General features: G+C 38.0%; 1 protein-coding gene across 1 annotated transcript in view; it reads left to right on the top strand.

The window, feature by feature from the left end:
• Positions 1 to 5,538: 5,538 nt before the first annotated feature.
• Positions 5,539 to 27,020, top strand: part of Klc (kinesin light chain) — a 55,916-nt gene continuing 34,434 nt past the window's right edge. The window contains exons 1-2 of the mRNA XM_069504042.1: positions 5,539 to 5,798; positions 19,187 to 19,357. Coding sequence (XP_069360143.1) covers positions 19,329 to 19,357 — 29 coding nt within the window. The 5' untranslated portion in view covers positions 5,539 to 5,798; positions 19,187 to 19,328. The remainder of the gene's footprint in view (positions 5,799 to 19,186; positions 19,358 to 27,020) is intronic.

The raw sequence follows: 27,020 nt of genomic DNA, 5'->3' as shown, positions 1-27,020 counted from the left end.
TATCAACACATCAGAGAAAGGCGATCTTGAAAGCTTTTTAATTATTATAGATTACCAAATGATGACCGCGACTTCGTCCGCGTGGTTTTAGGTTTTTTAAAATCCCAAGGGCAACTCTTCGATTTTCCAGGATAAAAAGTAGCCTATGTCCTTCCCCGGAATGCAAGCTATTTCCGTACCAAATTTCGTCAAAATCGGTTGAAGGGATGGGCCGAAGCTAGCAGACAGACAGACAGACACACCTTCGCGTTTATAATATTAGTATGGATGGATTAAAACTACCAGTTTTTATTCATCCATACTAACATGAGAATGAGCCAGCAAGCTAGCATTGACAAAATATAACCTTTAAGTACGTGACAGTTCGAGATGGCAATCGGGGAGGGAACGCCCTGCACACCCAAACAGCCCCCGTGCTAACCCGGTGCGGGCGAGCGAGAGTGACGTGCGGGTGTGCGGGGCTTCCCCCCGCCTCATACCCCGATCGCTATCTCGACCTGTCGCGGACTATAGATACAGATTTTGAGAATATCAGCAGTAATCGTCGTGTCGTCAACCGCTAGAACCTTTGATGACTACCCTGGCGCATTGGTAAGCGCTGTGGTCTTATTAGTGGGAGGTCCCGGGTTCGATTCCTGGCAGGGGTTTCGATTTTTATAATTTCTGTTTGTGAAGTTGAAATTTGTGAAGTCCACGCAGATGAAGTCGCGAGCATTATCTAGTTTATAAAGTACTAGACGATGTCCGCGACTTCGTCTGCGTGGATTTAGGTTTTTAAAAATCCCGTGGGAACTCTTTGATTTTCCGGTATAAAAAGTAGCCTATGTCCATCCCTGGGATGCAGGCTATCTCTGTACCAAATTTCATCAAAATCTGTTGAGCAGATCGGCCGTGAAATGCTAGCAGCCAGACACACTTTCGCATTTGTAATATTAGTATGGATGTATTTGAGAATACTATGGTTAAAGTCAAGGCATTATAAGATTTATTGTGGCTTATTCATATCTAGATCGCGGGTCCAGATAATGAGGAACGGATTAGCAGCCATTTATAAAGATAACACTCCTTTCACCTTTCATTAAACTTTGCTACTTTACTAGGTTACGATTACGATTAACGAACGTTCGATGAAAGTATTAAGTACATAAGTAGTAGATTAGGTAGTAGATTAGTAGACTTGGTCTGGTGGGAGGCTTCGGCCGTGGCTAGTTACCACCCTACCGGCAAAGCCGTGCCGCCAAGCGATTTAGCGTTCCGTTACGATGCCGTGTAGAAACCAAAGGGGTATGGGTTTAATAAAAACTGCCATACCCCTTCCAGGTTAGCCCGCTATAATCTTAGACTGCATCATCACTTACCGCCAGGTGAGATTGCAGTCAAGGGCTAACTTGTGTCGGAATAAAAAATAAAAAAAAGGTATTAAACTAAGTTAGATATTGGGGCCGATTCTCTTGTACACAATCTCTAAACTAAACTAAAATGACACGTCTAAATCTATTGCTATCCCTGTCATAATGTTGCTTGCGCAAAAGGATAGCAGATAGCACTAGATTTAGACCAATTAATTTAGTTTAGTTTAGAGATTGTGCATAAGATAATCGGCACTTTTATCGGGCACACTATGAATACCCTGTGGTCGGAGCCTCACAGGAGGCGCCCTTAGGAAGACATTGCCCCCCGACCTCACAAATTATTTCTTCGAGCCCTAGGGCTTACAACACAAACAACAAACAGTAGGGCGATTGCCTAAAACCTGCATCAATCATTATTACAATCTCAATTGTTCTGATTAGCTGAATTTGCGCCATTCTTGTTGCAACTATGCATTGTAGCCAATAGTGAGCGAGCAACAATCGCGCAGCTCGATTGCGGTAGAATGACAGCTACAATGTCACGATCGCAATCACCTCTGATTGGTTGTTGCTCGCTCACTATTGGCTACAATGCATAGTTGCAACAAGAATGGCGCAAATTCAGCTAATCAGAACAATTGAGATTGTAATAATGATTGATGCAGGTTTTAGACAATCGCTCTAGACTCGAGAGGTCATGGGTTACATGACAATGTCAAACTTGACGTTTTCCAGAAAGTCAGTAATAATCTGATTGGTGGAACCTACACTGTGCGTCCGAGCGCACTACTGTGAGACCTCGTAGTTATGATTCTGAATACGGGTGTGATGTTGAAAAGTTGCCTCAATTCAGAGTGTGGAGATAAGAAGAAAAGCCCAAATTGAAATGACGTAACGTGGCAAGGTCAAGCGAATCAATACAAAGACGCCAACACGTCTAGATACGTAATCAGAGCGTGGACTGGGTAGTTTTGGCACGGAATTTACACCATACGCTAAGTAACTGCAGAAAGTAAGAAAAACGCGGCTTTCACCGCAATTACTCAATTAAGTAAATTTTAAAATATGAATTTATTATTAACTAGCTGCCCCGGCGAACTTCGTACCGCCTAACAATCGATTCTTATTCAAGATTTTTTTTAATTTTTCTCTCTGTAAGAACCATCCCCGTACTTCAATGAAAAAAGAATTAGCGAAATCGGTTCAGCTGTTCTCGAGATTTGACATCAGCAACACATTCAGTGATTAATTTTTATATATATGTAGAGATATCATCTCAAGAAAATTCCTTTTATGTACTAGGTACATAAATTTGCATTCGGCATCATGGTTTTTATTATGTATTTGTTATAGCGGCAATAGAAATACTTAAATACACTATGAACATAGAAACTCTACGTATACGGTTTATGAGATAGGTACAGCCCGTTGACAGACAGGCGGACGGACAGCAGCGATTGCTTCATCAACCCAATATTATCGGCCAACTACTGAGCCGGGCCTCCTCTCAGAGTGAGAAGGGCTTAGGCCATAGTCTGCCACGCTAGCCCAATGCGGATTGGCAGACTTTACACACCTTTGAGAACATGGAGAACTCTCTACATGCGGGCTTGCAGCATGCAGATAGCTATTATGACGTAGACATCCGCTAAGAAAGGATTTTTGAAAATACAACCCCTAAGGGGGTAAAATAGGGGCTTGGTGTAGTCCGCGCAGACGAAGTTGTGGGAATAAGCTAGTTCCTTTATAAAATACTAGCTGATCCCCGCGACTTCGCCCGCGTAGATTTAGGTTTTTAAAGATCCCGTATAGCCTATGTCACTCAGGAATAATGTAGCTTTCTACTGGTGAGAGAATTTTAAAAATCGGTTCAGTAGTTCCAAAGATTACCCCCTACAAACAAACTTAACGACATTACCTTTTTATATAATAGTATAGATATAGACATATAGGTATGTATACTTCCATACTTAGCATAAAAATAATAACAATGTATTTAATTATTTATCGAAGCATCGGACAATAAATAATAAATAATTGTACGTTTTAATCTATCTCAAAAAGATCAATTTAAGGTATCTTCTAGGTAATTATTTGAAAGTAACCAGCAGATGGGAATAGAAAGGCTGCAATAATTTATCGACCCTGTACTTTTACTCAATTACATCGTATCGAACTAAAAGCTTGTGCTTTAAAATTGGAACTTTCTATTCAATATTGTTTTACAATTTCGATGGTAGCTTTTCGGTGATATATGAATGGTTGCTCTACTTTTTCACCTTACAATAATCCATACCATCCATCAATAGTGATGTGCGGGATCATTACAAATGTAGATTCGCGGATACGGATTACGGATCCGGATTTTTAGTACACTGCGCAGATTGATTACTTTTTTGCGTGCACTTTACTTACGCGCTTCATAAAATATTGTACCCGGCGTCGCGTCGCCATTTTTGCTGCTATGGTAGTGGCGCGTCTGTAAGCACCTTTAACTGAAGCCTTGAGCTAGAAAGGGGTAGAGTCGTTCAGCACGCATTGTTTGACTTTCCTCATCTCTCCCATTCTTCCAAAACAATACGACGAGAACGTTTGGCCTATTTACACCGGCAGGAATGAATGAAAATAGCTAATGAGTTGCTCTAATTGGTTAGCCATGCTGAAACACTAATTAAAAGATGAAGTATAATTTTTTTAATAAACAGGTTTATTATTTATAATATTGATAAAACAGTATTAATAAATGTAGAAACACTAATGGAGATGTTTTTTTTAACCGATGGGGCGCTCAGGGGCGCTCATAATAAATACAATAAATTTTAATATTCTCTCTCTCTCTCTCTCTCTCTCTCCCTCTCCCTCTCCCTCTCCCTCCCTGTATCAAATTCTGTGCTCTCAAGTCCCAACAGTCATTCATCACATCTGCTGCGCGATTGCGGTAGAATGACAGCTACAATGTCACGATCGCAATCACCTCTGATTGGAACCACGCTCGCTCACTATTGGCTACAATGCATTGTTGCAACAAGAATGATGCAGGTTTTACGAAATCGCCCTAATTAACAGAATTGATTGCTGCAGAACTTATCGTCCTTAATGGTTTCTTGTTTTGAATCGGAACTCTAAAAATGCAACAGTTCTCTTTGTATCATTGCTAATCTGGCTAATTGCTGGCTAAAAGTTCATAACGGGCCGGTTTTATTTGCTGTTTCAATACACCCATCATGATTCACATGCATAAACGCTGTACACATGTGTGAGGGGGCGTTGCACAAGTGTGCATCCATGTGGGTGTATAATGCAGGGGTGGTCACCCTCATCTGTAACATAGGGCGGTGCAGGTGGTGAGTCATGCGATGTTCTTTACTATTTTTGGGCTTCTTTTCTAGTAGTCATACTTTGTAGTAGAATGACAAGGACTTGTATTTAATGCGTAAAAAAACCGGCCAAGTTGGAGTCAGGCTCGCGCACCGAGGGATCCATACTACAGTCGTATTTTATCGTCATTTTGCACGATAAATCAAAAACTATCGATTTAAGTCAATGGGAAGTACCCTGTAGGTTTCTTGACAGACAGACAGCCAAAGTGATCCTATAAGGGTTCCGTTTTATCTTTTGAGGTACGGAACCCTAAAAAAATGAATTCTATTGCGCCATTTTAACTTTGTGTCAAATGTCATGTCAAAAGTACGATTTTAGTATGATTTAAGTCATTATAGGGGAATCGTACTTTTGATATGACAGTTGACCCATAGAGTTAAAATAACGCGTGCATTGATTGAGGTACACCTCCATGGGTATTTATTTTATTGATTCCAGTCCTGAAAACGAAATCGGTAACTATGCAAAGCAAAAATAGAGGTTTATGTAACCTTTACAGAAAAAAAATCACTTTGTGATTTAACCACAATTTCACAATTTTCGATTTTTCCCTTCCTTATGCTATTAAGACAATAATATGCTACCTGCCTAGTTGCTTTGACGGGTCTTGACAGATAGACAACAAAGTGATCCTCTAAGGTTTCTTTTTCTCCGGAGATACGGAACCCTAAAAATTGTTTATAAATAGATTGAGCCCACGGGCGAAAGCTAGTTATCTATCGACTCGATAACGCCTGGCGCTAATGCGTGCGCCACACTAGCGTGGTCTCTCGTCGATTTGCTGGCTAGTACGCATTCGGCTTCGAAAGAGAGCGGTTGCGTCGTTGACCGCTCTTGACGCCGGTATTAAAATAAATCGGTGTGGAAAATACGCGTCCGTTTTTCACCGTCCTGAAAACTTTTGGAAATTCACCAGTGTTTTTGAGCTGTTTTTCTGTGACATTCCTATGTTCGCAGTTCTTCACGTTTCTATTAGAAATCTAGTGCGCTAATCCAATATTACCTGGGTGGTAATGTAATCATTGATACGGCAATCGTGCTTATCGGTCAATTAGAACAGTGGCAGTTTGTACACATTTTCATATTTCAACTATGTACTACTTAATCTTGTTCGTGAATAGTTTTGTATATATTTATGGCCTGTTTGCATTAGTCTATATTCCCATTTCCCTTCCAACTATGAGTAAAGCTTGTGCTAAGAGTGGGTACGACAATAGTGCAACTGGTGGTATTTGAACCGCTGACCGTTTGAATTTGAGTCCGCTCAAACCGTTGAGCTATTGAGGCTTAAGACATTGTCATACAATTTCAAGTATTTTGTTCATTTAGTGCATAATAGTCCAGTAAATAGAGCATTTCAGCTCGCACTAAATTTCCGATCCAATTTCTTTTTTTTTTAGGTTAAGGGTCACTTACTGACCACAAAATGACAAAATGCTGACAGATCCAGGTGGAGCTTCGATCGCAAAGTTGAGGGAAAGTTTTTGGCTGATATCTCGGAAACTATCCACTTTAGGGCAAAAGTTATTCGGACTATTATTGTAGAGAATAAAATTTTGCATCTTTTGTTTCCTGTAAACTTTTTTGTAAAACTTACCGTTTACGATTTATGGCCGATTGAATGAACCTGTTTTTCTATTTCGGCCGATAACTTTTAAAATATTGGAAAAACCGGTTCATTAAATCGGCCATAAATCGTAAACGGTAAGTTTTACAAAAAAGTGTACAGGAAACAAAAGATGCAAAATTTTACTCTCTACAATAATGGTCTGTATAATTTTTACCCTAAAGTGGATAGTTTTCGAGATATCGGCCAAAAACTTTCCTTCAAGATTGCGATCGAAGCTCCATCTGGATCTGTCTGTGATTTTATGGTCAGTAAGTGACTCTTAACGTAAAAAAAAAAGAAATTGGATCGGAAATTTAGTGCGAGGTTGACCAAAAAAACGGCTTTATTTACTGTACTATAAGTTATCTTAATAATTTAAGATACGACTTAAACACAAGCATGAGCCACTCGCCTTCGTGAATTGCAAGAACTGTACTAGATTAAATTACTGAAGTCAGAATACTGGAATAACATTCCAGTATCAATACAGCGCTGGAACAGTTCGATGGACTGGAATGCTACTGGAACAATATAAAGCGGGTATAAATAGTTTACCTTTATATCGATTACCGCTTTGTACTCTGAAGACCTGAAATGTTTATTGTTCGCATGTTTTATTCCAATTACTTTAAATGCCCTTTGTTCAGTTTTTATATTCTGTAATAACAGGTTTAAAGGTATTGCTGTCCCTTTTACAATGCTCCATGCAGTAAAGGATAGTACTAGATATAGACTTTTCAGTTTAGTTTAGTACATAATATGTAAATACGAAACCGACTCCGATGACTCTCTTATACGTATTTTCGCTTCAATCTGTTTTCCTGGTAGACTCTTTAAATCGAAGTTACTTGTACATAATATTCTTCTTTCCTTTCACTTTCAACTTCTCTTCTTCCTTTCTGTGTTTCTGGTAGAGATCACGTATGTTTTCTTGTCCATCTTTGTTCAAGCTTTTGGTATTTCGATGTTCGATTATTGTATTATTATTATTTTGATACTTAAAACCATAGAATGACTATCCTTGTCATACTTTGCCTAAATCTGTTTGCGGTTAGACCCTTTAAATCGGTGTTACTTGCTATTTTTCTTCCCTTTATCTTTCAACCTTTTAAATGGCTTTTGGTAGAGATCTCGTATGCCCCTGCCTACCTTTTTTTACATCTTTTGGTATTAATTATTATTTTGATTAATATATAAAACCATGGAATGACTCTGTTTATCCTTCTCATATTTTGGCTACAATCTGTTATTCCTATTAGGAGTGAACCTCTATCGATGTTTGATTGTCCGCAGTTAGTGAGTCACCACATAGTTGCGCGTCGCGAATCTAATTTCTGTCCAATTAGCATTCTTATTAACGCTCTGTTTGTCTTCGGCTGTGATGCACTGTACTGTAATGCACAATACGCTTTATAGTGTACTTTTTGTGCATGTGTTAAAGATGCATTATAATGCAGTTACGCTATTATGAAATTATCTCTAATTAATAATTACTGCTCAAATTCAAGCTAATTACAGATAATTCAACAAGAGAAGATAAATAGTAAATCAAATTCCTGTATACCTACTTACGGCAGAAATTACTACCCAATTCTATCTGTTATCTGTCGATAAGGTTATTTTTGTCAACAATTCTGGTCTTTTTGGAAAAAGGGTTAAATAATAAATCGTAAATCGAATAAAAAAAGGTTGGTGACTGTTAATGGGATTACCTATGTCTGAAAATATGATTAGGATTTCTATGGTTTATTTGCTTGATTGATGTGCTATAACCATTGTCACTTGAGCTTCACAACTCGTCGAGCTATTTCGGTAACTCTGGTTATTGCGGTATCGTATTGTAATTCGTTCCAATTTCTTTATTAATGTTATATTCCGAAATATCTATTAAAAATTCTCTTTCTCTACCTCATTCCAACTTCATTCTGTACAGTAATATCAGCATGCCAGTCCCCGTCTGTCTCTCACGGCATGTTCAGTATGCTATAATTGCGAATTCTCCACGCAGCTGTAACTTATTCTTCCGACTTTTTGCCATTTTCTTTGCATTCCAATCTGAAATGCTTCGTTTTTTCCTCGCCACTCGCCACAGATTAGCGACGGAACGTTTCACAGATAGCATGGAAAAAAGGCCTTTTCTTGATGTGTAACACTCGTTAAATGTTAAATTACTTAAAATGAAATGAAAAATCACGAAGTAAAATCTCAATAATTGTTTGAATTTCGCGCGCGCACGGCTGAGCTAAAGAGCGCGCGAGCGAGAACTCTTACATCGCTGCGTGTTGGAAAGGGAAAAACATTGTTTGCTTCGTAAGCAAAAAAGTGGAGAGTAAATTTTCACACTTACGATTGTAAAATCATAATTAGTGTGAAAATTCACTTTCGGTGATAACCAACCTATGTAATATATTGGAGCTATACATCTTATTATAATTCCTAGTTAAATTAATGTATGTAGTAAACGCTTGTGAATGCGAAAATAGGAAAATTACTTGCCGTTAAAAATCGCCTGTGAAATCACCGTGAAGAAAAATAATAATTTCGTCAAACGAAAATGATTTAAAATCAGCACCAATCATGCCCATCGCTACCACAGATTTATTATGTATCAAATATGGATCTAATGAAGCGAATCGTACAGTGGCCTCGTTCAGGATTGCTTGCATCGTGCAGAATCTTGCCCTATTTTATTGGAGGCTTTAATTGGATTCCAGTTGGATACTTGTTTCGTTTCTAATCCTTCCACTTTTGTTCTTATTTTTCGTTTAAAATTGCGCTAGGTTCTACAGTTTTTCAAAATAGCGTAGGTTAAAGTTTTTTATTTCTAAAACGATTTATTTGATTTATCGGCTAATAAATTATGCGGTAATTTGGGAAGGAAAAATATTAAAAATACTTTTCTGTCGGTGTGAAAAGTGCATTTGTTCTTATAGTTTTTAGTTTTTCAAGATAGCGTGTAGTTTACTTTTTGTGTGATATAACGTTTATTTGGTGTAAAACCAACCAATGGGGCCGATTCTCTTGTACACAATCTCTAAACTAAACTAAATTAACAGGTCTAAATCTAGTGCTATCCTTTTCCGCAAGCAACATTATGAAAGGGATAGCAATAGATTTAGACGTGTCGTTTTAGTTTAGTTTAGAGATTGTATACCAGAGAATTGGCCCCAATGTCAAATTAGCTCGGTGTCTATCATTCATTGTTGAACACTGAGTTAGCGAATCAGCATGTAGGTTCCTTAATTTAATTTAAAAAAAAAATATACTAGATGATTCGTCTTTCGTCCGCGTGGATTTAAGTTTTTTTTAAATCTCGTGGGAACTTCCCACGAGATTTAAAAACTGGGAACTCTTTAATTTTCCGAGATTAAAAGTAGCCAATGTCCTTCCCCGGGATGTAAGCTATCTCTGTACCCATCAAAATCGGTTAAACTGTTGCGCCGTGAAAAGCTAACAGACAGACAGACACACTTTTGCATTTATAATATTAAGTATGGATGAATAAGTATAAAACTTTGGTAGCATCAGCTGCTATGAGTTAAGTTTTACTACAGCTAGTAACAAATTGGGTTGTTATTATAGTAATGAGGTAATGACTAAAAGTAATCTACTTTTATAATACGCTGTAAAGATTTTAGAAATCATAGTTGAGTTGGAGTTTTCGAGTGATTAATGAGTCTAATTTGTTACAGCTGTCTAGTGTAGACATCGACACTCTACGTTCGTAAGACAAATCACGATGATTTTTAAAACTATAATTTATAATTTTAGAAGTGTACTTTGAAAAGAAAGTAGTTTGATTCTAAGGGTTAAGAAGAAGTATATCTCTTACATAAATCTGTCTCGTATTAACTCGCCCGGCATCAAACACCCGACCTCCGATTAGAAGGCGGTCGTCCTAACCACAAGGCTATCACAAACTGATTTTATGCTCAGTTACATCTAAATTTAAAAATAAACATATTTGAGGGCGTTGATATAATATAACGGTCAATAAAACGCGTACTCTGCTCTCAAAATAAATTGGCCAAGGCGGTAAATGGTTCGCAGTTAATATCTGACCCATTTTGTCTCGCTCTCGTACTATTGAGAGTAATGGCCAGATTATCGAGGCTATCTCTAATGCTCTACTGATTATGCTTAATAATAATCACTAAACCATACTAATATTATAAATGCGAAAGTGTTGTCTGTCTGGCTGCTAGCTTTTCACGGCCCATCCGTTAACCCGATATTGATGAAATTTGGTACAGAGATAGCTTGCATCCCGGGAAAGCACTTGCTACTTTTGATCCCGGAAAATTAGTTCCCACGGGATTTTTAAAAATCTAAATCCACGCGGACGAAGTCGCGGGCATCATCTAATTATAATATAAGTAGAAGATAAAAACAAATATACTCCAAATGGTTTGCTATTTTATTATTTGTATGCCTGAACCGACATAGCTCAACGGGTTGCGAAGCTGAAGTGGCAATGGGCAGGGCACATAGTTCGTACATCCGATAGACGTTGGGGTCCCAAGGTACTAGAATGGCGACCTCGCACCTTAAGACGCAGCGTTGGAAGACCCCCCACTAGGTGGACGGACGACATCAGACGAGTCGCAGGGAGCCGCTGGATCCAGGCGGCGCAAGACCGTGGCGTGTGGAAGTCCCTACAAGAGACCTATGTCCAGCAGTGGACGTCTATTGGTTGATGATGATGATGATGCCTGAAGAAATTAGGATCAACTTGCGTGTTCCAACCTCATTCGTGCTGTCGTAGATATGGTAATATTGATTACTTATTCACATACAACATGTTAGTTAGCCACTTGGTTATTTATATTAAAAAGGATACTTTGTTGCTCACGAAATCCGATTTGATATTTGCAACTGAATAACCCATTTTATCAGAGCCTCCTTTCTGTTTCGAATTTCTAAAAATAATGGTAACGGCCGGTTCTGTGCTACTAGCTTATGCCCTCGCGTTGCCTGCGTGAAAAGTAGATTTTTTTATTTTCTAGAGAAAACCTACATGCAAAGTTATGTTCCTAGACTCAGCTCTTTGAGCTGTAGTGTAAGATACGAGTACTCAGTACATCAGTGTCAGTCAATATTTTATAAATATTTCTAATATTTAGTATGCAATGCCACGTTTTTGGTCCTTCGAGCCGGATACCATAATGCAACAATGTAGGCAAAAGATTTATAAAAATAAATATGAATGTACTGTCTAAACACTTTTAAAATCCACAATAATTATCTAAAGTCACTTACTACCAGGTGAGGCTGCAGTCAAGAGCTAACTAGCTTCAGAATAAATAAAAAATTGCTAGAATTCACCTAGATTGCAATGGCATCTTTGCAAAGCAGTTCTGCAGCAGAATTCACTTGGAATCGTTGAATAGCGGGTTTAAACATTCCCTTTGCGATACTCAACGCGAGCTCTTAAGAAAATTAGTTCTTAAACAGAATCCAAGACGTCAGTATGATCCAATTAGTTGAATGCTGCACAAGTTACCGGGAAACCCTTTGCGTTGAAACGTCTACCAGGCGGTCATGTTTTACACGTGCTGAATACAGATTGAGATTACGTGTTCTTGTAAGAAATTATATAACCAAATTCGCAGAAGGACATTCAGTTCATCCTGGGAAATTCCTTTTTCATGTCGCAGTAAAGAATAAAAGCTATTGAAAAACTACGTACAAAGCGGTATTAACTACTTAGTAACAACTTATAAGTGATGGTTTTATGAAAATAGGCCAGTCATTAAAGGCACTTCAATTATTGAGAGACGGTCTCTCCATATCAATTAGCTCTTACATTGAAGTGAATACCTACTTCAGTACTCAAGTCTATACTCTGTGTGTTAACATATTTTAAATTGTTTCTTCTTTTATGTAGAACTAGCTTATGCTGGCGACTTCGTCCGCGTGGACTACATAAGTTTCAACCCCCTATTTTACTCCCTTAGGGGTTGAATTTTCAAAAATCCCTTCTTAGCGGATGCCTACGTGTGTATCCATAGGTCACTCAGTCAGTCAGTCACCTTTTCCTTTTATATATTTAGATTTCTCTGGCTTTTAAAAGAAGCTCTATGTCTTTATTTCTATCATTTTTTTTTAGTGTACATGCAAAATGTTTTCATCTAAATCTAGATCTTTCTCGCAGGGCTAAACGCTAACTAAAGTATACTAAAGCCTGATCAGAAATTAAATTTAAATTTAAATTTAAAATAACTTTATTGTTAATAGATTTACAGAGAGTAAGAATACAGGATACACTTAAAAAACAAAGGGCGACCTTATCACTAAAGTGATCTCTTCCAGGCAACCCATACTTAAGAACTTATAGAACTGTAAGACGGGGAGTCGCAATGTAGCTATAAATATAATATATATATAAATATATATAGGTATATATAAACACATACACTCTAATAGGTACATACTATAAAATATAATATAATATATACAATATACATGGATATAAATACTATATAAAATCAATATAGTATAATTAAATAAATAATACATACTACATAGCTAACTGTACATAATATAGTTATGGCAGAAAATCTACAGTGACAGATAGTGTTTCTTGACACGGTTTTTAAAAATTGCCAGCGATTTGGAGCGTCTTATTTCGACCGGAAGTGCATTCCACAGCGAAGCTGCTTTTACAGTAAATGATTCCGCGTAGCCATGCGTATTATGTTTGGTCGTTATAAGCTTGAAATCGTAACAGGAACGCAGGCCGCGATCACGTTCGAAGGAGCTAAAAAATTTAAACTGATCTTTAAGGTAGGGTGGTGACCAGGGATGGAAAAGTGTGGCAAATAGGATAGAAAGAACATGCAGATTACGTCGATGCCTAATAGGGAGCCAGTTCAGTTTTTTACGATATTCAGATACATGGTCGTATTTCCTTAGACCAAAAATGAACCGAATGCACAAGTTTTGCAGTCGCTCCAGTTTATTTAGTAGGTCTTCATTTAAATCTAGGTAGCAGGCATCGGCGTAATCCAAGATTGGAAGAAGGAGGGTATTGGCAAGCAAGATCTTGGTCTTAACGGGTAGTAAGTTTTTCCACCTTTTTAGGGATCCATAAGCACCAAAGACTTTTTTGCTAACAGCTGAAACTTGCGGTTTCCATGATAGATTGCTATCCATGATAATCCCAAGATTTTTTACAGTATGACTGTACGGTAGCGCAGAACCATCAAAGATCACTGGTGGTAATGAAGGGTAGTCAAGTTTGGAAATTTGCCTGGAGTTACCTATGACAATGATCTGGGATTTACTAGCATTTACCAACAATCCATGATCTTTACTCCAACCGCAGACCACATTCAGTTCAGAGTTTAAGCGCTCAACGGCCTCAGCGATTTGTTCCACAGAAGTGGACACGTATAGTTGGAAATCATCAGCATAGAGATGATATGGTAAAGAAAGAAGATTGGTGACGGTATTGATAAAAATGGAAAAAAGTAAAGGAGATAGGACACCACCCTGTGGAACACCAGCACTGAGACGACAGTAAGACGATAGTTTATCTTTAGCACGGATGCACTGCGAACGATCATATAGATAGGACTGAAACCAACTAACAGCAGCTGAAGAAATATTAATGGATTTGAGGGTAGCCAAGAGTATTTCGAAATCAACTGTGTTAAATGCGTTTGAAAAGTCAAGCAGTGCCAAAATCGTCACCTGTTTATTATCGATACCAAAGCGAATGTCATCACAAACTTTCGTTAGTGCCGTGACAGTGCTGTGCCCTCTACGAAAACCAGATTGATGAGGACTGAGTATATTGTTTTTAGTTAGGAACAATGAGAGTTGGGAGTGGACAATGCGCTCAAGGACTTTGGATAAGAAAGGGAGAATGGAAATAGGGCGATAGTGAGAGAATAAAGTTGGATTGGTGATTTTGGGGATAGGGATAACTTGAGCAACACGCCAGGCACTGGGAAAGATATTAGAAGAAAGGGAGTGATTGAACAGATGGGATAGAATATGTAGGATGCAGTCCAAGCTTAAAATAATCATCTTACGGCTAACTCCGTCACAGCCTATGGCGTCTGATTTTACTGCAAAAATGTGCTTTTTAATTTCATCAGGGCTGATTGGGCTAAAACTAAACATAGTAAAATTTGGTCTTGGCTGCGAGTTAATGGAGGATATTGTTTTAGATTTGTTATGTATATTCGTAGGGACATGCGAAAAGTGGAAGTTTAGCGCATTGAAGTCAATATTCTGGGCAACACCCTTATGCTGTTGTCCAACACCCAACGATTCCAAGAAACTCCACACCTTTAAGGTACTTTGCCCATTCACTGAACTGTGAATATAGTTGCGCTGAGCGTCTCTGCACATCTTATTACAGCGGTTCCGCAGTCGCTTATACTTGAGTAGGTTTGTTTCTGACGGTTTGAGCTTGTATTTTGATTTAGCAGAATTACGTTTCGTCATGACAAGCTTAATATCATCAGTGAGCCAAGGTGCGGGCAGATGTTTCAACTTAATTGGCCGTAAAGGAGCATGTATGTCAAAAAGTTCAATAAGAAGGGAATTGAAGATAGAAAGTTTATCATCCATCGTGGACGCCTCGAAAATTATGTCCCAAGCTATGCCATTCAAGTCGCGCAAGAATTTTTCGTTATTAAATTTTTTAAAAGAACGCCGCATAACTGTAGTCGGTTTAAGCTTAGGTGGCTTTACCTTATACGATACATATACTAGATCGTGATAGGAAAACGCGTCAGCAGTTAGCTGACCATGCACACTAACATGCACTGGGTCAGAGACAATCATGAGGTCGAGCTGTGAGGGTGCACAATTTGGGAAATAGTGAGTTGGGTTTGTTTGAAGTATCGATAAATTTGAACTATTAACTATATTTTTTAATCTAAGCGCTCGCGAATCGTTCTTTATTAGACATGTGTTAAAATCACCCATGATGATGGAGTGATCTGCATTGGGTAGAAAGTTCTCTAATAATGTCTCAAATTCTTGAAAGTAGTCTATACGAAGCGAAGGGCTGTAGAACACACCTAGAAGCACTTTGCGGTTACCAAACAGCAACTCTAAAAGGATATGTTCCAAAGATTCGGAATAATCAGACGGAGATTTACTTAACATGGAAAAAGGAATATGGCTGCGGAGGTAGATTGCCACCCCACCGCCACCCTTACCCACCCTGTCATTGCGAATTAAATGGAAGCCCGGTAAGGAGTAAGATATGGAGGGTAGGCAAGGCTTCAAGAACGTCTCTGACACCAGAATGGCATGGATATTAGTGACATCAAATGAGGCTAAAAAGTCCGGAAAATGTGCAGGTACGCTTTGCGCATTCAGGTGGACTACGTTAAAATTTTTCGGATAATCCGCGAATATGGTCTCAAGGTGTGAGTTTAAGGGTATCGAAGTGCTGTGGAAACTTTCGTCGGAAGAACAAGCAGGAGAAAAAAAGACATCATCATCAGAGCTATCGCTATGAACACTATCTGAAATGCTATCTGTAAATATATTGTTATTATTCATACTATGTATAAAATATAATACTATATATTATATAAATATATATAATAATAATAATAAATAATAAATAAATAAAAACTAAGTTTGTTATCCTAATTTAACAATAAGTAATAAGCGCCAAAATACACATAATCACCAGCCAACAGTATATATAAGTTAATAAGTTTACTAACAAAAATGCATTTAAAGTTACCAGGAAGTGATATAAAACAACTTAAAAAAGGCTATTTGCAACAGTTTGTATAGTATATTTAGAGTAGTCTTGTAATAATCCCCTCCACAGGTTGGCAATCGGAAGTCCAGCGTACATGATTTATAAGTAGAGGTCAGTGTGAATTTGTGTGGTATAATGGAATAGGAATTATTAATTATCTGTGGTACCAGCTGTCAGTGACAATGAATAACAATGACATTTGACACGACTTTCTTGCTTTGACAATGACAGCTGACACAAAAATAAAGAAGGAATTATTATCAAACTATCGTAATAATTTAGGGTAAATTTAAAATCTAGTCTAAAGAAAATTAATACAATGACCTAAGTGATAATTAGAACAGTGGAAAGGTGTCCTTATGTCCGTTGAATAGGTATTAGATACCTACACGCCCGGCGCCGCTAGAGGCTCATTTCTTAATTGCCCGTTTGGATCTTTGAGCCTGTGAAATGCTAATTTGTGGCTTAGAAGCAGCTACAGTGGGCCCAATTGGAGCAGCGGTGACTTCCTCACTATCATTTCCAGCCGAAATCAGAGACAACTCGGCCTTCGATGTAATAGAGTGGCGTTTACCATCTGGCCCAATCACAATGACCTGCCCATCCTTGGTCCAGCACTTTGATATACCGAACTGTTGTCTGGCTGCCATAAAAGCTTCATGCCGGCTCTTTGTTAGGAACTCAGCCAAAGTAATACCGGTTCCTTTGAGGCTTTTTTTGCCATACCAAATCTTGTTCCGCACTGGTAGTTCACGAAATTTTATCAAGATTGCTCTTGGTCTGTCACTACCAGCCCGCCCCATGCGATGACACCGGCTTATGGCAGCAGCAGAGAGCTCAGGGATTTGCAGATGATCTTTTAGAGCTTTCACTACGACAGTGGGGACATCCTCCTTTGCCGCTTCAGGGACACCGTGGACTAAAAGAATCTTCTTCCTGCTCCTAGTTTCTTGTTGGTCTATCTGTTGACTCAGTACCTCAACTTGCCCCTGAAGGGTTTTCAATGCTGTCAGAACAAAGTTCCGGAAAGAACTAAACTGGGCGGCTATGTTTGATGTTGGGCTGGTTGCTGGGATAGCTGACTGCAGATTTAACTGAAATTCCGCCATAGTTTTGTGAAAGTGCAGTGATAGTTCTTCCACAGTCTTCTGGATTGAATCCATTGTGTTTGATGGAACTAGTGTCACAAGTTTTACTCTATTGTGTGAATGTAGTGATTAAGGATTTACCTTAAGGAGATACTGCTGGCAGGTAACTGGCTTCTAGTGCATATTACACTGTAAATAGTTGATTAATTCTTGTAAATCAGAATAATTTAAAAGAGAGCCACAAAAATACGTGTTTATTTTGAGACTACCCGCCGAAACTATGTAACTATTAAATGTAGTATTATAAAATATATTATATTTTTATAATACTACATTTAAGTGGTATTAAAACAAATAAACTCCTTGCAATCGTAACAAAAACAAACAAACGCACTTAACATCAGACAATGATCCAAAGGGATCAACGACACACCAACCACCGCGTTGCGTAGGAGTTGGTCTATTTTGATTCCGATTATGTCCCCATCCCGTTTTCGCATCGGCAATATTTATCACTTCCTCTCTTTCTGGTACGAATTGTGCAATAATTGGCATGAAATGTTATGTATTCTTTCGGGTGTGTGCCAAAAAATACACGTGCGTGCTGAAAAACATCTTCGTCTTGATACTTTCGTGTCATAATCGTTAAATAATATTTACATTGGTGTTAATTCGGTTGTAGACAAATCTTGCAATTATAATTCAATTCAATTCCCAATTATTGGCTTTTAGGTGTGCCAGCTGGGCACAGAGTGTTCTTGCAATTATAAAAACGTATTCATCGTTATCGTAATCGTCAACAAATTATGTCCTTTGATTGGCTGTGAAAAAATGTAAAAAGCGAATCAACCAATCAAAGGGCAGAATTTTTTAACGATTACGATAATGATGAATACGTTTTTCTTACTCGTACACAATCGGGGGGCTGATTTTTAAATTATTGATACAAATTTTGAGTTATATCGTTATTGATTGTTGTAATTGTTTCTGTGGTAACATCGAAATTATTATTGAATGGTATTCTTTAACAGATGTGTCGGTTTCTTGTAATGTATTATTACCGTGGTTAATGATTTTAACGGTAATATTTAATCAATTTAACGTTAAATTTAATGGAAATTTTGGTTTAAAGCGTGAAGAATCGTGAAACTTTAGTTATACAATGACTTGGAGGAATTCGCTGAATAATATTGTTTTTGTGTAAAAAATAATATGTTAGATAAAATTTTGATTGGTCTTTTGGTTTCTATTTTATGGCTGTTAGGTGTTTCCTCCATTGCTTTTGTCATCCCTTCTTTTTTCTTGGAACCTTTTTTATTTTTAGCTGCAGAATTTTCCTCAGAGTATCAGAATTTTAATTTCATGGTTATTTTAAAGTTCATTATATTTCAAGCTTTTTACTTATTTTGAATTCCTCCGATTTTACGGCTTCTGACCACTTTTTCGTGCAAGCTAAATAATTGTCGGAAATTACTTATGTTAGTTTTTTTCACGCAATCCATAAAACGCTATTTACGCTGAAACAGGCGCCGGAATCCAAAAGGGCTTAGACCCCGTTCACACGGCATTACCACCGCACGTGTTTTAGCTGAATAAATCTTACCGAATACGTAGTGACGCATACGCTGAGTATAGAACTGTTCACACAGTGAAAACTTCAGAGTTTTTTGCGGTGCAAACAACTTGAGAGTGGCTCTGTATTCAGTGTGCACCGCTAGGTATTCGGCAAGATTAGGGGATGATTTATGCTAACACGTGGTGGGCACGAGCCATGTCACGTACGAGGTGCGGACGAGGCACGGATTCAAAACGTCACTAACGTTTTATATGAAGCAGTTTATGCTTTTCCGTGTGGCGTTCTTATGCTGCAAAAAAGTGCGGTGTCAATGTAACGTGTAAACGGGTTTACGTACCAATCTCATCCAGTAGACTATATTATAATTGTCGTACCCACTTTTAATACAACCTTTCAATTACTTGTTTAATTTTAAAATTGTGTCTCATATCGATTATGCAGGTGCCGTATTTTGATAATAAACTTTTGATTAGAAACTTAATAAACTATTTTTATATTAACTATTTAGTGATTGCTGTGTGATACAGTGTGTGTTTAGTGTTAGTGCAGTGTGATGGATAGTGCTTAGTGCGCAAAACGTATAATGTCGAAGACTTTGAACGCCTACAGAATGTAAGTATAAATACTTTGGTGCTGTATTCTCGCGTCGCGTCTGTTAAGACTACTGGTCGATCAATCATTATTACAATCTCGATTGTGATTGGCTGAATTTATGGTATTCTTGTTTCAACAATGCAATGTAGCCAATAGTGAGCGAGCATCAACCAATAGAGGTAATTGTTAACGTGACATTGCAGCTGTCATTTTACCGTAATCAAGAGAATGCACCATATGTCATTTGTGGTGCATTGCACTTGGATAGAATTTCTGTAAAACCTTTATGGAGGCCTATGTTATACACGCTATAGAAAAAATCTCATGTTTCTAGGGTCCACTATTAGAGTTGAATGCTGATATATAATATCATAAAAGTTTATATGTCCATAAAAAATTCATTTGTTTTTTTCATTTTTTTTTTCATCTGAAAAGCATACAAGTTTTGAAATTGACATTTGACTGTACTGTACTAGTCCTAAGCGTGCAAAGTGTTTCGCGTGATTACCTACTGATACTGTTTGATGTCTGACTATAAAAATCTGACTTTGTAATATTATTGTGTCGCTCAGAATATTCCAAATAAAAAATTATTTATTGATATGTCAGCCAGTCAGTTTCACCTTTCCTATTTAAGGCCTAAGACTAATTTGTGAGTAGCTCACGTCTCTCTCTCTAAACTCATTATTTGACTAATTTCTTAAACTAGACACTTTTAAGTAAAGATTTTTGTATAAGCCTGTGAAGATGATACTGCTAGGGGCTCAATTTGAATGACATAGGCCTACTTTGTCGTATTCGTTTACAAATTGCGAAAAACCAAATAAAATTTGAATTTCGCGGGCAGACCGCGTCCGGCGTCTTCCACCTTAACATAAAATAAATCTTATCTTTGGGACACATTTTGTGTATACCTTTTAGATCACATTTAATTTAGCTACCCGGGAATATCTGAAAGGACGAAGAAATAATTATTGATCTATTGTCGTCCTTCATCTTGCCGCCCTTGAACTTTGAGCTTTCAAGACCTTACGCAAGCGCTCAATAAATCCTAAGAGTCAACTCATGAAATGGATACAAGTGGCCTCATTCGGTATACAACTGTATAAATAAAATTATCGGTAGCTCGTGTCTATTGACATAATTTGTAGGAAGGAAGGAATATAAATGAAATCTTTGATTCATTTAGAAAGTCTAAAAACCTACATATATTAGAAAGAAATTAAAATTCAAAGAGATGGAGTGTATTAAAATCCGGTCTATACCAAAAACAAATCCTTGTAAAAAGGGAATTGAGCTCACAGGACCGTGAACAGAAACTGAATGAGAGAGAAAAGAGAAAGCAAAAAGACAGTTTATAAATGGGGAAATCCACTCGAATGTAAAACAAAGCAATCCTAATCCAATTAGGGTAGCATCACTCTACCGGACGAGCGGTAGGGTAATCGATGCGTCTAGACTAACTGGGGAGCAGAGAATGGTGCTGTAAAAGACCCCACATCTCTGGGATTGAATTATCATCTGTTATTTTAGTCTAAGGGTGAGATCTATAGAGCGGACTCTGACTTTGCTTAGACTTAAGACAGACTTAAAATGAGACAGAGCTATATCTCGCATAAATCTGTCTCGTTTTAACTTTTAACTCAATCGTAAGTCTGAGTAAAGTCAAAGTGCGCTCAATCTCAGCCTAAGACCGTCGATGTTAAAAGCTAACGATACGCAGTTCCTTTGAAATGTAGCTTCAATTTATTTGAAACTCGTTCGTGCGGCGTGCCCGTAGCTACCGCGAAGCTTTATCTCTTTTTAAATCTTTTAAGAAAAGAACTCTTATAAGAAAGATGTGATAGCCTAGTAAAGACTTCAGCCTCGTAATGGAGGGATCCGGCGTTCGAACCCGGGTATGCGCATCTAACTTTTTGGAGTTACGATCTACGTGCGTTTTAATAAGCACTTAAGTACCTATCACTTGTTTATTATTACGACAAATATTTTTTAAATTTTTAACATGAAAAATATTTTCCCGCAGAAATTACTCTAGTTTTATGTTAAAAAATTGAAAAAAATTGTCGATTACGGATTGTGACGTCTATATTCACCTTCGTGCGTGATGTTCATGGTAAAAATAAATAAAAATCATGATTTTTAAAAATTATTTTCTTTTATAATGAATTCTAGCCCCATAAACTACCGCTATACAAAAAAATCACTTCATTGTATTACTACAGTCCAAGACCCTATTGGAAACCTTTTCAGTCTTTATTTCCAGACTATCACCGTTTTCCCCGTTTGTAATCGTGCTGTATTTCGTATATTACTGGGATGCGCATAATTTACCTTCAAACGTTAAAAAAAAAGCTACGAGTAGAAGCACTAACGAGGGACTCGGCCATTTTAAATGCAAACAAACTGAGGACATTCGAGTTGCGAATGGAAAATATGAATTTAGTAAACACCCGGTTGTGTTCCTTTGTTTATTTGTACAGCATTTCACTCGCTGCAGTTTTAAGTTCAAAAAAGTGGTAATAGCCTAGTGGTTAAGACCTCCGCCTTCTTTTCGGAAGGTCGGGGGTCGATCCCGAGCACGCACCACTAACTTTTCGGAGTTATGTGCGTTTTTCAAATGCTTTAACGGTGAAGGAAACATCGTGAGGAAACCTGCATGCCTGAGAGTTCTCCATGTTCTCAAAGGTGTGTGAAGTCTGTTAATCCGCATAGGGCCAGCGTGGCAGACCATGGCCTAAACCGTTCTCTTTCTGAGAAGAGTAGTAGTGGGCCGGTAATGGATTGATCGTGATGATGATGAAGTTCATCCCTGTTTTACTTGTATTTTATTTATTTAGTCTGTCTGTTTGAACGGGCTAATCTCTGTCTGTGAAAGTCCTGTCAAAATAGATTCAGCCGTTCCGACGATTAGCCCGTTCAAACAGACAGACAGACAAAAAATTTAAAAACGTGTGATTCAGTTATGGTACAGTTCTAATAACATATGAGCTTAATATGAGGTGATTATTTTGAAATTACAGACATACACTTCAATTTTATTTATTAGTATAGAAGTATAGAAGTATAAATTGATGTAAAGGAATTTCGGAAGTGGCCGCAATGAGAACCATTTTGTCCATTGTCCTTTTGACCTATTGGCGTTAGGATATCTGATGGGCAGATGTGCGCCATAGAGATTTGTGTCTGAGGGACCCGCCCGATGACAACACGTCAAGCTGGGTGGCCTATCTGTTCGAGGTGTTACACTGCTATTCAAAACGATATTACCCACACCATGTACCTATAAACTGATACTTTTAGTACATGTCCCTAGCATAAACATTTTTCTTTCTTTCTATCAAAATGTTACTTGTGGCTCAGTTGAATATCGTTCTAAAACGCCTGAAACACTAAGCCTCGCTCAGGGGGGTTGTTGCTCTGGGTAACCATGGCGACGGGGATATTTTATGCGCCTCGCGTCGGCTATTACCTACCCCCCCAAGGGGTGGGGGCAAGAAACTTCGACAAGGTTATATTTGTACCCTCTGTTTTCTATATTATAGAAACATGTTAGTTTTGCTTGGCACGTTCCAAATTACATTTCCAGGAATATGACTTGTTGCTGAATTGGTTTCGTGATTTCATTTATTTGTCTGGTTAGGTACCTACTTAGGTACATATTGGTGCTCACTCTGTTGTAGTAAATATTAGCCATTGATGACTAATATTCCCCTTTCCCCTCCAACTAAGCGTTAAGCTTGTGCTAGGAGTAGGTACGACAATAGTGCAATGGGTGGGTTTGAACCGGCGACCTTTCGGTTTTCAGTCCGCTCCTTACGGTTCCAACGGTTAGCCGTTGAGCTATTGAGGCTCTTAATGATTGATGATGATTTAGATGGTAGACTTTCTATGTCAGTTTGTGTTAGTCGAACCTCTAGGACCTAGGTATGCCGATAAACTCCTGGTGATTGCCTACCAGTAAGGCACATGCCTTTTACTTACAATATTTTTACGGCAGCTAATGTTAATGACGTCAAATGTGATTTCAGTACTCACATATCTTACGGTTTCTTACGGCTTTGCTCTTTACGGCTCTTGTAGCTATGTGCGATATATTTTTGTTGACACCCCTTTTATAGATATGTAGTAAACGTTAAGTGTCCTCGTCTGCTTACCTCAAAGGTGTGTCGGACTCGGTAGTGCATTAACATGTACCTACTCCACTCGCAGGTATCTACATGTGTAATGCACATCCGGCTCCGTCGCTCCCGCAGTATCGTTGGACAGTTGGAAGGAAACTTAGACCTTATCAGCATTTCCTATCTTGCGACTATATCACAGTTCAGGACAGTTAGGTGTGCCTAGTGGTTAGGACATCCGCTTTCCAATCGGAGGTCGGGGGTTCGATCCCGGGCACGCACTTCTTCACGGGAAACTTTTCGGAGTTATGTACGTTTTAAGTACATAATTAAAATGTCACTTGCTTTGTCCTTTGTCAATTTTTACAATCAACTATTCCATTTAGGTTAAAAACGGCATAAATGTACAGAGTATGTAGATTAACAAAGCCTTTTTACATTCAAGTCAAATAACCTTCATACAATTAACTGTTGAATTGCACCCGCAGATGTGACTTCTGTGCCGTGTATGAAATTGTCGTGTTTTTATTTTTAGAACTTTAATATGACTACGTAGTAGATGCGACACGATGACGGCAGGTGATAATTCCATGTGTTTCCCACGAGTAGGGCTGCCAACCATATATCTACTGTTTAAGTAATTCAAATAATTTATTCAAAATATAGGTAACTAGCTGATGCCTGCGACTTCGCCCGGGTGGATTTACGTTTTTCAAAATCCTGCGGGAACTCTTTAATTTCCGGGATAAAAGTAGCCTATGTTTTAATCCAGGGTATATTCTATGTCCATTCCAAATTTCAGCCAAATCCGTCTTGTAGTTTTTGCGTGATTGAGTAACAAACATCCAAACATCCACACTTTTACATTTATAATATTATTAAGATAAATTACTCTTTTTGAAGAACCGTGTAAGGTTACTTTATTTCCGCCTGATGCCCGCGACTTTGTACGCGTGGATTTAGGTGTTTAAAAATCCCGTAGGATCTCTTTGATTTTCCGGGATAAAAAGTAGCCTATGTCACTCTCCCAGGTCTTAAACAAAACCCATGCGGAAAATCACGTCGATCCGTTGCTCCGTTGCGACGTGATTGAAGGACAAACCAACAAACATACACACTTCATTTATAATAGGGGTACTGATACGTATAAACCTTCCTCTTGAATCACTCATATCTATTGACGAATTCCGCATTAAAATCCGTTGCGTAGTTTAAAACATCTAAACGTATTTATTTCTACAGAGGGACAGATAGCGGGAAGCGACTTTGTTTTATACAATGTCTATGTACAGATAATCTTTTGTTACCGACACCTGCCTTAGATGTCGTAATGTCGATTCGCTTATAAGTCCCGCAAATTGCTATTGCGCTGGAACCATGTCTCATTAGCATTGAAATGACGTCATTCATTTTGACGTCAGCCGAAATATAAATATACCATCAGTTCGAAACTTGAATCTAGTGCTGACGTCACTAAAATGGCGGCCACGCGGATTATGCAATTTGCGGGACTGTTCTTCCAGGTTACTTCTATCTTCCATCTGAGTCAGATTACTACGCCAGCCATGATTAAATACTACGAAAAATCATCCAGAGTCATTGAAATTTCATGGCAGTTTTATCCCTGTACCAAATACAAATGTAGGCAAAGTTGGGAAGTAAGGGGGGGGGGGGGTCCTTTATCCGCCTTATGTGGTGCATTGCGAAAGTAATAAAGTACCCCGGGATACCCTTGAGGGATTTCAGTAAGGTTTTACTGCGTACCTCCTTGTTGGAGTATTCTTGATATGATACAGTAGGCGGCAAGAAATGTTGTACATCAACCTTTAGAATGAGATTTCGGTTTGTTAGTCTCTGTCACTCATGCCAGTCGGTCTCAACGACAGAGACAACGCTCTTTGTAAGATTACTAGTGTTTCTTATGCTACACCTAACTTTAGGCAATGATGTCTTGTTGTGTCTTGCTTATTATCTAAGATGTTAAGACAGTCTCTTGTAAATCCATACTAATATTATAAATGAGAAAGTGTGTCTGTCTGTCCGTCTGTCTGTCTGTCTGTCTGCTAGCTTTTCACGGCTCACCCGTTAAACCGATTTTGATGAAATTTGGTACAGAGATAGCTTGCATCCCGGGAAGGACATAGGCTACTTTTGATCCCGGAAAATCAAAGAGTTCCCACGGGATTTTTAAAATCTACATCCACGCGTACGAAGTCGCGGGCATCAGCTAGTACCTAATAGTTTACTCTGTACACCTTTCAAGTTTAAACACACATTGCTTAAATAACATAACTTCTGAATATCCAAGTCCTAGTATGTTCCAAGTTCCAACCAACTACAGCAGGTGAGAGAAATAACAAGTTTACGAAGTTGAGCTTTAAAAAATTCCCGCACCCAGGTAGTCAGGGGTTGGTTTTAAACTTTCATAACAAGATTGGCAAACTTCTGTATACAATTTTGAAGCTGTCACCAGCTATATCGATATCGGATAAGTTATTACAAACTTTGCTGAAGATTACCTTTTTATCGCCTTTAAAACTTCTTCCTGGCACCCAGCCAGGAATATTTTACACAATTAATTTACGTATTGGTAATTTGAAACACATTTACTGAGATATACCAGCTTTTATAATAGAGTTAGGTTGTGGCCACACCTGCGCGCGCGTCCACCTAAGATCGAAGAATTTTGCATTCCTCCCTCTGGAATTTTGTAAAATGACTCCAGAACACAGAAATATCACATATGCATCAGAAGATATTGCGGTTGGATATATATTTCAGATTTTAATTCTAAAGATAAAGTCAGTCTCTATAATATTAGGTAGGTAGGTACTTTCAATTAGATTTATGTCGTTGATTGTTGCATAATTAAGTTACAAAAAAAAACAAAAAAACAAAACAGATTATATACTTGGGTCATAATCTATATCACTATTATATTATTTTCGTAGATAGATTGTACTTATTGCATAATTTTAAATTTACATAATTACCAAAACTAAATACCGGAAAATGGCGAGACAAGTAAGAGATTTACGACTCAAACATACACAATATTTTGTCGTTAATACTTCCTGTATTATGTAATTTCAAAATGTACCAAAACAAATTATTTGAGGCTTATTAACATAAATATAGACTACTAGCTAATGCCCGCGACTTCGTATGCGTGGATTTGGGTTCTTAAAAACCCCGTGGGAACTCTTTGATTTCCCGGGATTAATAGCCTATGTCACTCTCCAGGTCTTTAACTATAATCGTGCAAAATATCACGATCCGTTGATCCATTGCTACCTGATTGAAGGACAAACCAATAAACCAACAAACAAACACACTTTCAAATTTATAATACTGGTACTGATAGAGTAATTCATACTGGAAAATATTTCTTATGTTATAAAATTCAAAAATATTGGTCGTTTACGCATTCTGACGTCATTATTCGCTTTCCGTACAACGGTGACGTTAAAAAATAATTATGTTGAAAATAAATAAAAATCATGATTTTTTAAAATTATTTCTAGCCCCATAAACTAACATTTAGTGTAACGATACACACT

This window comes from Maniola hyperantus, chromosome 16 (assembly GCF_902806685.2).
Source record: "Maniola hyperantus chromosome 16, iAphHyp1.2, whole genome shotgun sequence".
Taxonomy (NCBI): domain Eukaryota; kingdom Metazoa; phylum Arthropoda; class Insecta; order Lepidoptera; family Nymphalidae; genus Maniola; species Maniola hyperantus.
This window is presented reverse-complemented; position numbering and strand designations above follow the sequence as displayed.